At 37.7% G+C, this 12,289-nt stretch overlaps 1 protein-coding gene across 6 annotated transcripts in view; it reads right to left on the reverse strand.

The window, feature by feature from the left end:
* PUS10 (pseudouridine synthase 10) overlaps window positions 1-12,289 on the reverse strand; it is a 79,559-nt gene that overhangs the window by 63,556 nt on the left and 3,714 nt on the right. For all 6 annotated transcript variants that reach the window (XM_007970524.3, XM_038006994.2, XM_007970521.3 and 3 more), the window contains exons 2-4: window positions 11,059-11,199; window positions 8,050-8,304; window positions 5,790-5,876 (exon numbers count right to left, since the gene is read on the reverse strand). In XM_007970524.3, coding sequence (XP_007968715.2) covers window positions 5,790-5,876; window positions 8,050-8,304; window positions 11,059-11,184 — 468 coding nt within the window. In that variant the 5' untranslated portion in view covers window positions 11,185-11,199. The remainder of the gene's footprint in view (window positions 1-5,789; window positions 5,877-8,049; window positions 8,305-11,058; window positions 11,200-12,289) is intronic.

Consider the following 12,289-nt stretch of genomic DNA (forward strand, 5'->3'; position numbering starts at 1 on the left):
AGAACATCCACATTCCTTGGCTCATGGCTCCCTTCCTCCAGCTTCAGAATAAATGTTACATCTCTCTTACCATTATTTTATAATCACATCCCCCTCTTATCCTGACCTCTGTGGCCAACTTTCTTCCCCTTTGGAAAATTGCAACTGCCTTTATCTGTCTCTAGTCATTTGTAAAATCTGCTATTTTTAACCCATTTTCCTAGTGTTCCATTATTAGAACGCTAAGCTTGTGGGAGATATTTATAGCCTACTGCTCAAGGTCATCGCCAAGGTCTGATTTTTCACCAAAAAAATTTGCAACCTCCAGCATAAATGGGTTAAAAGCCCTCAAAAATCAGGAACAGCTACAAGTTCTTTCTGAAGCTATACTGGAATGTAATGCACCCAGGTCTAAACACCTGAACCCATTTTGAAACGCTTCACCATGTGGAGCATTCATTCTCCCTTACCAATGACCAGTCTGCCTCTTTTCGGCAGGAAGATCATTTTCCTCGACATAAAGCACACAAGCAAAACAGGATTTTCCAGAGTCCTGCTTTCTCTATATCAGTTCCAAATAGCAGATCTATCCATCCTTTTCATCTTTTTCTTGCTCTGAACATAATTTTAAGTCCACAAATCTTCCTTAGCAATTCTTGAAAGCTTCTATTCATTAGTAGCTTTAGTTTTCTGGTTGCTGTTCTCATAGACATAAGCCGTAAGCCATCTCTTTCTTTTTTTTTTTTTTTTTTTTTTGTTTTTTTGTTTTGAGATGTAGTCTCCCCAGGATAGAGTACAGTGGCACAATCTCGGCTCACTGCAGCCTCTGCCTCCCAGGTTCAAATGATTATCCTGCCTCAGCCTCCTGAATAGCTGGGACTACAGGTGCACACCACCACACCCGGCTAATTTTTGTATTTTTAGTAGAGACGGGATTTTACTATGTTGGCTAGGCTGGTCTCGAACTCCTGACCTCAGGTGATCCACCCACCTCAGCCTCCCAAAGTGCTGGGATTATAGGCATGAGCCAACACCCAGCCAAGTCATCCTCTTTCATTTGCATTAATTTGACTTGACCTTTCCTGTATTTCTTTTGAAATAGATCCCAGATTGGCAAAAAATTTAACTGTTGGAGTTGGATGACAGATACACAGGGGTTCATAGGCCAAACTAAAATGTCAAATAAATATATCTAAATACAAGCCTTTGTGTAAAAACAGAGGTAGGGACAGAAAGAGATCCCTATTTCTTCTTCATTGAGATGTATTTTCCCCCAACCTTTTTTTTATTCATTGAGATAGTTTGGTTTGAATTAAAATGTGAATTGCACTTTGTTTGATGCTCTCAATCCTTTTAATTTATCTTCCAGCACAGAATCCTATGCCATTTTTCTTTGCCTTTTCTTTGTAGTGTTTGAAATGCACCTATCAGAAGTTTAGGATATATTCTACTTATGCCTCTTCTTCCCATCCTTCAGGAATACAAATTTAAAAGGCTACCAATTTTTCATTTAGGACGAGATTAGTTGCCCCACCATCCTTTAGGAAAATGGTTCTCAGAGTGTTGTTGTAATAGCATCAGCATTACCTATGAGCTTGTTAGAAATGCAAATTCATGAGTCTCACCTGACCTACTGTATTAGCATCTCTGGGAATGGGGCCTGGGAAACTCTCCAAGTGAGTCTCATGCATGTTAGAGAACCACTACTTTAGGAAAAGAAACAGTTCCAATCCAAAAGTTGTCAGATAACACATTTTTAGTTAAACATGATTTCCATCATGTACCCAGACACTGAGAGTCCCTCACACCACTGTATTCATTAGCCTTTGTGACTATTTTGTATCTGCAATTAATCAATCCTCCCCTTGGCCAGATATTATACAGTATACTTCTACTACTCTATCTATCCTATTTTGTTTTGTTGTGTTGTGTTTTGTTTTTTGAGATAGGATTTTACTTTGTTCCAGACTGGAGTGGGAGTGCAGTGGTACAATCGCAGCTCACTGCAACCTCCGCCTCCTGGGCTACAGTGATCCTCCCACCTCAGTCTCCCCAGTAGCTGGGACCACAGGTACCACCGTGAGATCACTCTCAGGATCTCAAATCTCAGTGCAGGTACATAATTTCTTGCCATATCACGCTATTACATCTTTCCCCTTAACAAATCTGAGCCTTATAAGAAGGATTTATCCTTCCATTATTACATTCAAATGATAAGACCAAACCCAGAAAGTCACCATGACAGTCGTAAGGTATTTATTACTCTCTTATAATCTCAAATTCTGCTTATGCTTCTCCTCTTTAGTAGTATTCAGTTTAAAACTGTTCTGGTTGATTAGCTAGTTCCTTCTAAGAAAACACATTTTGGACATATACTGCATCCTGCTTCCATATTCTCCCGAACTCAGTGGAAAATGATTATTATACTATGAACAAAAATACAGACTTTTCTTTCTAAGCTTTTAAATTAATGCTTTTATAATGATGATAAAATAATAACTACTGGGGCCAGGAGAGGTGGCTCACACCTGTAATCCCAGAACTTTGGGAGGCCGAGGCAAGTGGATCACTTGAGATCAGGAGGTCGAGACCAGCCTGACCAACATGGTAAAACCCCATACAGAAATTAGTTGGGTGTGGTGGCACATGCCTGTAATCCCAGCTACTTGTGAGGCTGAGGCAGGAAAATGGCTTGAACTCGGGAGGCGGAGGCTGCAGTGGGCCAAGACTGCACCACTGCACTCCAGCCTGGCTGACACAACAAGACCTTGTCTCAAAAAAAAAAAAAAAAAATGCTATCATCAGAAAAGGATTAGTATAACCAGGAATATAGATGCGTTAATGCAAATTTTATTGCTTAATTTTTTTTTTTGAGACAGGGCCTCACTCTGTCACCCAGGCTAGAGTACAGTGGTGTGATCATGGCTCAATGCAGCTTCAACCCCCCAGGCCCAAGCAAGCCTCCCACCTTGGCATCCAGGATAGCTGGGACTACAGATATGCATCACCACACCTAGCTAATTTTTAAATTTTTTTGTAGAGACAGACTCTCACTGTGTTGCCCAGGTTGGTCTTGAACTGAACTCAAGAGATCCTCCCACCTCAGCCTCCCAAAGTGCTGAGATTACAGGCATGAGCTACTGCGACTGGCCATTTAATTAAAAAAAAAAAACTTTACTTGAGGCCACCCCTTATTTCTTTTGTAAGCAGGAATATAATAAATACCACCATATTGATAAAATATTGTTGCTTTAAATAGATCTGTGATCATCTACTTCTTAGAAGTGGAAAAAACCAAATCATTCAAATGGACTCAATTGTATATTCTAGTGTGAATTATGAGATAATTGACATACATCAATTTTACGGATAGTATATTGATGTTTGTTCTACAAACAGACAAAGAAGTTCTAAAGTAGAGATACTTACAAGGTCTAAGTTGAAAGCCATAATGTAGAACATGGCACTAGAGAAATCACAGAATTTATATTCAAAATGCAGAATATTCTGAAGATATGTGTAACTAGTTCAAATTGAGATGCATAACAAATAAGTGGTTTAAAATGTAATTTATATACAGCCTGGCTTGCACAGCATATCTCAATTCCAAAGAAGTAATAAAAGATAGCAATAAAAGAATGTAACATATGGCCAGGCGCAGTGGCTCATGCCTGTAATTCCAGCACTCTGGGAGGCCGAGGCCAGCAGATCATGAGGTCAGACGATCAAGACCATCCTGGTTAACACGGTGAAACCCCATTTCTACTAAAAAATACAAAAAATTAGCCGGGCATGGTGGCGGGTGCCTGTAGTCCCAGCTACTCGGGAGGCTGAGGCAGGAGAATGGCATGAACCCAGAAGGCGGAGCTTGCAGTGAGCTGAGATCGTGCCACTGTACTCTAGTCTGGGTGACAGAGCGAGACTCTGTCTCAAAAAAAAAAAAGAAAGTAACACAACAATAACAGAAAATAACGAACTGAACCACAAACATAATTTTCTGAAGAAACCTGGGATGTGAAAAGAGTATACTGCATATAAAACTGTAATTACTTGAACTATTATTCTTAGGAAATGAATGGGTAAAAATACTCATTACTACAAATAAAACAATAAAACATAGCACATTAAACTATGGAAACATATTAATTCTTCAATAATTAGAACAGTTACATATTTCTACTAAATAGTTTTCTGGTTAAAATCAGTTATGAAAAGTAGAGTTTAAGCAGAATAATTCTATTTTTAAAAACAGTATCTTCTGGCCAAGCACGGTGGCTCATGCCTGTAATCCCAGCACTTTGGGAAGCTGAGGTGGGCGGATCATCTGAGGTCAGGTGTCCGAGACCAGCCTGATCAACGTGGAGAAACCCTGTCTCCACTAAAAATACAAAAAAAAATTAGCCGGCGTGGTGACGCATGCCCATAAGCCCAGCTACTTGGTAGCCTGAGGCAGGAGAATCGCTTGAACCCGCGAGGCAGAGGTTGCAGTGAGCCAAGAGGGTGCCATTGTACTCCAGCCTGGGCAACAAGAGTGAAACTCCATCACAAAAACACAAATAAAAACAGTATCTTCTGTGTCTAATATGGAATAGAAATACCTTATAAATAGTAACATTAAGCTAATATTGTTAAAATCATCAAATAAGTGATAAAATGGATAATATGAATCTTAATGTAAAAATATAAACTTTGATTCACAGGTTCTGAGGGTTATAGAAATATATAAATATAAGCTTTGAGAGGAAGGGTTTGATGGTAAGATATATAACCACATTCAGAAAATATACTTCTTATTCCTATTTGTTTCTCAAAACTCTCACTAAAGTGAGAGTCACTTAGCTTTTGGAAATCTGTTTCTCTATACCAAAATTGGACCAGAAGATGACACATCAGTGAGAAATGCTTTGATGATTGACTAGAAAATTACTCTAAGTGTTTATAAACCCAGTATATCATCATCATCATCATCTTTATTCTTCCATTTGCTCAGTTATCTTGTCAGCAACACAGATACTATATAAAATCATCCTACCCTTTTTCACTTCCTGGCTCTTCTTTATCATTCTATCCAGCTTCAACGATCTTCAGCTTATTTAGGGCTAATAAACATGCTCACCCAAAGAAAGTGAGGGTTTATGATGTAATGTTCTGGTGATACTGTAGGTTTCTTAGGGAAAAGACATCTCATAAATACAAATGAACATGCTTAGAACCCATGGTTGTAATTTAAGATTACAGAAGTTTCTCACTATACTTCATTTAACAATATTAGCAAAACGTTATGTTTTCATGTCAGTTTTGACACATGAGAATAATACAGCAATGAATTTTTTTTCAATTAACAAAGAAAACAGTTTTAAAAAATGAGGCCAATTCTCTTCCTTTTATCATTGACTGGAAGATACGCCATCTTTTTATATTTTACTCCAGAGGGAATAAGGCTCATCATAATTGAAATGACCCTATTCTAGGACTATTCTAAAATGCACATATCCACCTCAAAAGATCTCTGGAAACCTAGTCAAATGTCTTTCTCTGACCATCATGCCTCACATGGAGCTAATAATGAATGTCTGCAACCGATTGAGGGACTTTAAAAAAGATGGCTGTCCTAGGAACAAAACTAATTCCTTTTGTCATTCACTCACTCAACAAGTATTTATTAAGCAGCTATAAATTGCTTCAATCATTCAATAAGTACACAAAATGTAAAAAATATAATACAGTAAGGAATATTTCTACATTCCCATTTTTTGAGAAATTCCTAGCATGCACTTCACATACAGTTTTATGCATGCAAATGACCTTACCTCTCTTACAGATAGTTGTGGTGGGAAGGAGACTGAAAATACCAAGCTGGTGAATTCAAACCCAGAGGCCTCAACCTTTTGGCACACCTAAAAAAGCATTACAATTACGTAAATTCCCAGGAATTGCTGAAAATATTACTTACTCTAATCTTAATAACATGAATTTCTGGTCCAGGAGATGACATGGCAAAACTTCCAAACTTTCACATTTGACAGTGGAACACTCACAAATATCTTGAGATTAAATATTGCCTAACTATGACCCTGAAGATTAATACTACAAAGAACCAAAACAGCCAGGAATAACATCTGCAGAATAAACTGTTACGTGTCAAAATAGCTTTCTATTAGGTCACCTCCAACTTTCAAACAAAACAAACCCAAATATAGCACTCTTGAAAGAAAAAACAAACAAAAGGCAGTCCCACATTCAATCATTTACCTTCTACCGGGCTGTACCACTTGTCTTTTCGGGACAATAATAAGTACAACTAGAAATGAACTTTTCTGTAATTCAGCTATGTTAAACAGCAAAATAAAAACAAACTGCTACATTTTTCTTCAATTAAATAGCACTTATGACTGAAACACATGAATATGCATTTTATTAATTTTCAGATACGTCAATTAAAAAGTAATTTGAGAATCGCAGGTTTTGGTTTTTTTAAAAAACATTAAGAAAATATTTTAATGATCCAATTGTGTGAAACAAGTTGAAATGAATGGCAGTGTTCCTTTCGATATAAAAATTCTTGTACTGGGGCATGGTGGCATGCACCTGTAGTCCCAGTTACTTGGGAGGCTAAGGTATGAGGATCACCTGAGCCTGGAGGTGGAGGTTGCAATGAGCCGATATCATGCCACTGCACTCCAGCACTTTGAGACACAGTGAGACCCTGTCTCAAAACAAAAACAAAAACAAAAACAAAAACCAGAAGGTCGGGCGTGGTGGCTCATGCCTATAATCCCAACATTTTGGGAGGCCAAGTCAGGCACATGACCTGAGGTCAGGAGTTTGAGACCCGAGGTCAGGCACACATGGTGAAACCCCGTCTCTACTAAAAATACAAAAATTAGCTGGGTGTGGCTGCACATGCCTGTAATCGCAGCTACTCAGGAGGCTGAGGCAAGAGAATCATTTGAACCTGGGAGGTGGAGGTTGTAGTGAGCTGAGACTGCACCACTGCACTCCAGCCTGGGTGACAAGAGTGAAACTCTGTCTCGAAAAAAAAAAAAAAGAATTTGGCCGGGTGCGGTGGCTCACGCCTGCGCCTGTAAAAGGTGGGCAGATCACGAGGTCAAGAGATCGAGACCATCTTGGCTAACACGGTAAAACCCTGTCTCTACTGAAAATACTAAAAATTAGCCGGGCGTGGTGTTGGGTGCCTGTAGTGCCAGTTACTAGGGAGGCTGAGGTAGGAGAATGGCGTGGACACAAGAGGCAGAGCTTACATTGAGCCGAGATCATGCCATTCATTGCACTCCAGCCTGAGCAACAGAGTGAGACTCCGTCTCAAAAAAAAAAAAAAAAAAAAAAAAAAAATAGAATTCTTGGCCTTGGCCGGGTGCAGTGACTCACACCTGTAATCCCAGTACTTTGAGAGGCCAAGACACGAGGATGACTGGAGGCTAGTTGTTCAAGACCAGCACAGTAACATAGGGAGACCCTACCTCTACAAAAAGATTTAAAAATTAGGGCCAGGCGCAGTGGCTCATGTCTGTAATCCCAGCACTTTGGGAGGCCAAGGCAGGCAGATCATCTGAGGTCGGGAGTTTGAGACCAGCCTGACCAACATGGAGAAACCTTGTCTCTACTAAAAACACAAAATTAGCCAGGCATGGTCGCGCATGCCTGTAATCCCAGCTACTCGGGAGGCTGAGGCAGGACAATCACTTGAACCTGGGAAGTGGAGGTTGCGATGAGCCAAGATCGCGTCATTGCACTATGGCCTGGACAACAAGAGCAAAACTCCATCTCAAAAAAAAAGAAAAAAAAATTAGGTGGGCATGGTGGTATGTGCCTATAGTCCTAGCTACTCAGAAGGCTGATGTAGGAGGATTGCTTGAGTCCCAGGAGTTAGAGGCTGCAGTGAGCTGTGATTGTACCACTGCACTTCAGCCTAGGCAACAGAATAAAACCCAAAAAAGAAAAGAAAAAAGAATTGTCCTATCTCCAAAAAAGGAAAGAAAAAAGAATTCTTGGTCTTAAGACTGAAAATCTCTACATAATTGCACCTATAATGAAAAACAGGTTATTTACCTTTTTAATGAAATCTTTCTCACAGAATTCTTGAAGAATTCCTAGGCATACATTACATACATTTAAATTTGAGTTCTTGGAAGCAATGCTTCCATCTTGACTAACAGAGATCCTTCCCTCTCCATTTTGACTTAGATTATCAATACTATCTTCCAGTTCTTGCAGTCGAATTTTCTTGGGAGGTGGGTTCATAACTTCCAAAATTAATTCATCTTTTTCAGTTTCCAGAAATTTCTGTAGTTCATTGAGCAACTCCTGGAAAGTTAATGAAAGAAAAAGTAATGACCCACTGACGATGTCCTTAAGGCTTTCTAGGTAAGATGAAACAAGAAAATACGAGTGAAAATTAGGACATATCACAGATTTTACAATGTTGACATATCAATTCTGAAGCAATCCAGTTATTTTATTAGCCAGCACTGGCTTTTATGGAATTTAAAAGAGAATTACCTATCTCAATTATATATGTGGGAATACTTTTTCAAAAGAGTTCCATATATCAGTGAAGCAAAAGTCATAAATCTGAGGGAGAAAGGCTCCATTACAAATTTGTTAATTTGTAATTCTGTTGTGAGAGTCATTCACTTGCTAATTTCAGTAAAAACAAACTTCAGTTCTAATGATTAACATATAAAAATACAAACTGAATTTCCATCCTTGCTAGGTTATTTAATAATCTCACAATTACTAAAAGCTCACAAGTATATTTATTTAATATGAAATCTGATCATTAGAGGTAGTCTAATAAGTAAAAATAATTTGGAGAAATTTACTAAGTACACAAATGCTGACAATGCTGAAAGTTAGCATATGATTATAAACCATTTCCATATATTAATTGAAAGACATGCTCTACTATATTCTAGTTTGCCTAATTTCTGTCTTGTATTAGAACTTGCATTTCTTTGAAACCATTCTCATATTTCTCTCATTCAGATATCCCTCTCATCTAAATACTCAGAGTATCTTCCTCTGTTTTGTTTAGACATGTTTTTTATGCCATTGATGAAAAAGTATCTTTTTCAAATTCATTCAGATGACAATTTACTGACTCTAAAGGGAAAAAAATCTTCCACTCAAACAAATTTAAATCCACTTTATTGAGAAATTAGCTCTCCTGATTTAACAGATAAATATACGTACATACATATACAGGTACATTTGGACTCACACAAGTATGTTTGTTGTTACCTAAAATCTATAATATAGGTAAAACATAGTGCATATACAGATGTGCATATACATACATAGCTACATGAATAGAACAGATCAAAATTTAAGAACATTTCCAAAAACCTGTCCAAATATTCTTGTATATTTCTTTACATAAAATGAAACAAACAAAAGTTGGTAACAGTCTCTTAATATAAATTTACAATCTAATAACATAATAGAATAATAGTTTAATATAAATTTAAAATGTAATAACATATAATAGAATAATAATCTGAAAAAAATGTGTAAGCAGGGTTACACAAAACCAGACTTATTACTTTACAGTCATATTGTGTATAAATGAATATACACATATTTAAATCATCATAGCACAAGTACCATTTCTGGTTTGTTTTTTGTTTTTGTTTTCTTAATTTTCAGACGGAGTCTCACACTGTCACCCAGGCTAGAGTGCAGTGGCACAATCTCGGCTCACTGCAACCTCCGCACCCCCGACCCCCAAGTTCAAGCGTTTCTCCTGCCTCAGCCTCCCAAGTAGCTGGGATTACAGGCATCTGCCACAGCGCCCAGCTAACTTTTGTATTTTTAGTAGAGACAGGCTTTCACCTTCTTGGCCAGGCTGGTCTTGAACCCCTGACCTCATGATCTACCCACCTTGACCTCCCACAGTGCTGGGATTACAGGCGTGAGCCACCGCGCCCAGCCAATTTCTGGTTTTCAAAGTGTTTCCACATACTTTATTAGGCATCGTCCCTTAAAGTCCTGTGAGGTGGGTATTATCAGCATTCCCATTTACAGAGCAGTAAACTGAAGCTGCAAAGTGGTGGAACTGGGATTCAAATCCATGTCTTCTAGCTCCAAATCCTAGGTTTTGAATTCAGTCAGACTGCTCAAATCCTAGCTTGCTCACTTAATAGCTGTGTAACTTTGGGCAGGTTGCTTAACCTCTCTGTATCTCAGTTTCTTCATCTGAAAATAGAGACAATCATAGTACGTACTTACCTAATCAGTTTATGAGAATTATATGAGAGCTTGACATATAGTAATGATAATTGAATATTGTGTATTATTATTGCCAAACTAATAGAAACAACTAATAACATTTTAAAAATAACTGATACTACTAACTCCTGGACAATTTTTTAAATTACAAGAAACTGTGTGTGTATATGTTGTATACATACTGTTTATAAAGTATATATTTACATATGTATTATTACTATCTGCCTCTAAAAAGAATATCACTTTTAGAATCAAACATTTCATAAATGTTACACATCTTATGCAAAAAGTATTATATGAAACGTCAAAGCTCTCTGTATATTACCATAAATGTCAAAGATCTCTGTATATTACTTTTGTCATTAATAACAGTAACGATTATGGTAAGTATTTATTTCTAAAGGATTCCAAATACCTATTTATAAATACCACTAGTAATATAGAAAATGGGAAAAAACAAAAAAAGGCAACCATACCCACAATGCTTCCACTTAGTAGGACATGTAAGGAATATTAGCCCCTCCTGGGAGGAAGCAATATTTTGTGATATTCTGTTTAGATATCCTTTACGAAACATCTATATAAACGTTAAATGTACCAGGGAGTTCCTCCACAAAGATCCCATTACACTAAATGTTAGATACCTAGATATAATCACTTAAGAAGGAACTTACATTTCTGAGACTATTCCAAAATTAAGAATCACTCATTTTATTATAGATTTTTAATTTAAAAAAGAGTTATGAATATATACCTGCCCTCAAAAGTACAGGCATTCATTGTAAAATATAGAGAACCTTCTCTTAACTTGAAAAAAAAAGAAGAAAATACCTTGTATGGAAGTTTGTAAGGTGCATGAAAATCCACACCACAGAATCTGAAGATACATCTTGGACAAGTACCAGTACTGAGCAACAACTGGGCCACATGCTTGTTTTCCTCAGTCAGTGGGAACATACTGAATAATTATAACTAGAAAGAAAAAAAGTAAAACTAATGATCAGCTTCTGCGTTTTACTGTCACAGACAAGTCATCATGTTTAGGGATAAAAACTAGCTTTCATTTGAAAAGCACTATTGTGTACTCTCTAACCAAGCCCCTTTCATTATACACATATTATAAAATACAAACTTGAAGGAAGTTTATAAAATGGATCCAGTAAAAGTTTCTAATTGTTAAGAAATTTAGTTTAGCATTCTGGATTATGATAAAATATATCAATATAACTAAGTTGATCAAAAGAAATAAAAATAATCAAGAATGGTTGCTTCTGAAGAGGGTAATGAAAACAGAGGTACAGGGTGAAATTTTGCTCTTTGTTTTGTACCATTCAGTATTGTACAAAGTTAATTCATTAAACTTTTCCTATAAGAAATTAAAAATGAGTTTGCTGGTGGTGGGGCTTAGAAAGCCATACCCCAAAATGAAGGTCTCAGCAGCAGCCTCAGAAGCAACACTTTTTCTCTGACCTTCTGCCCTCCTGTCTCTCAGTCTCATTCTTCCCCAGACTAGTCATAGAAAAACTACAGTCCCTCTTCCTCAAGGTGAGTCATAGAAACCAGAACTCCCTTTCCCCAAAGCCAGTCATAAAATCTAAAAATATTACTCAAATTTGGTCAGGTGCAGTAGCTCATGCCTGTAATCCCAGCACTTTGGGAGGCCGAGGTGGGTGGATCTTCTGAGGTCAGGAGTTTGAGACCAGCCTGGCCAACATGGTGAAGCCCCATCTCTACTAAAAATACAAAAACTATTAGCCAGGTGTGTTGGCGTTGTGCCTGTACTCCCAGCTACTCAGGAGGCTGAGACAAGAGAATCGCTTGAACCCTGGGAGGCGGAAGTTGCAACGAGCCAAGATTGCGCCACTTCACTCTAGCCTGGGCAATGACAGTGAAACTCCATCTCAAAAAAACAAACAAACAACAACAACAAAAAACCTCCAACAAAAACAAATTAAGTACATGGTATTTGAGAGCAACGGTTTGCTTAAGTTGCCAATTTTTGCAATTTAAATAAGCTCACAAAAAAATACTATATAGGGAATGAGGGCAAATTTGTCTCCTG

This window comes from Chlorocebus sabaeus, chromosome 14 (assembly GCF_047675955.1).
Source record: "Chlorocebus sabaeus isolate Y175 chromosome 14, mChlSab1.0.hap1, whole genome shotgun sequence".
Taxonomy (NCBI): Eukaryota; Metazoa; Chordata; class Mammalia; order Primates; family Cercopithecidae; genus Chlorocebus; species Chlorocebus sabaeus.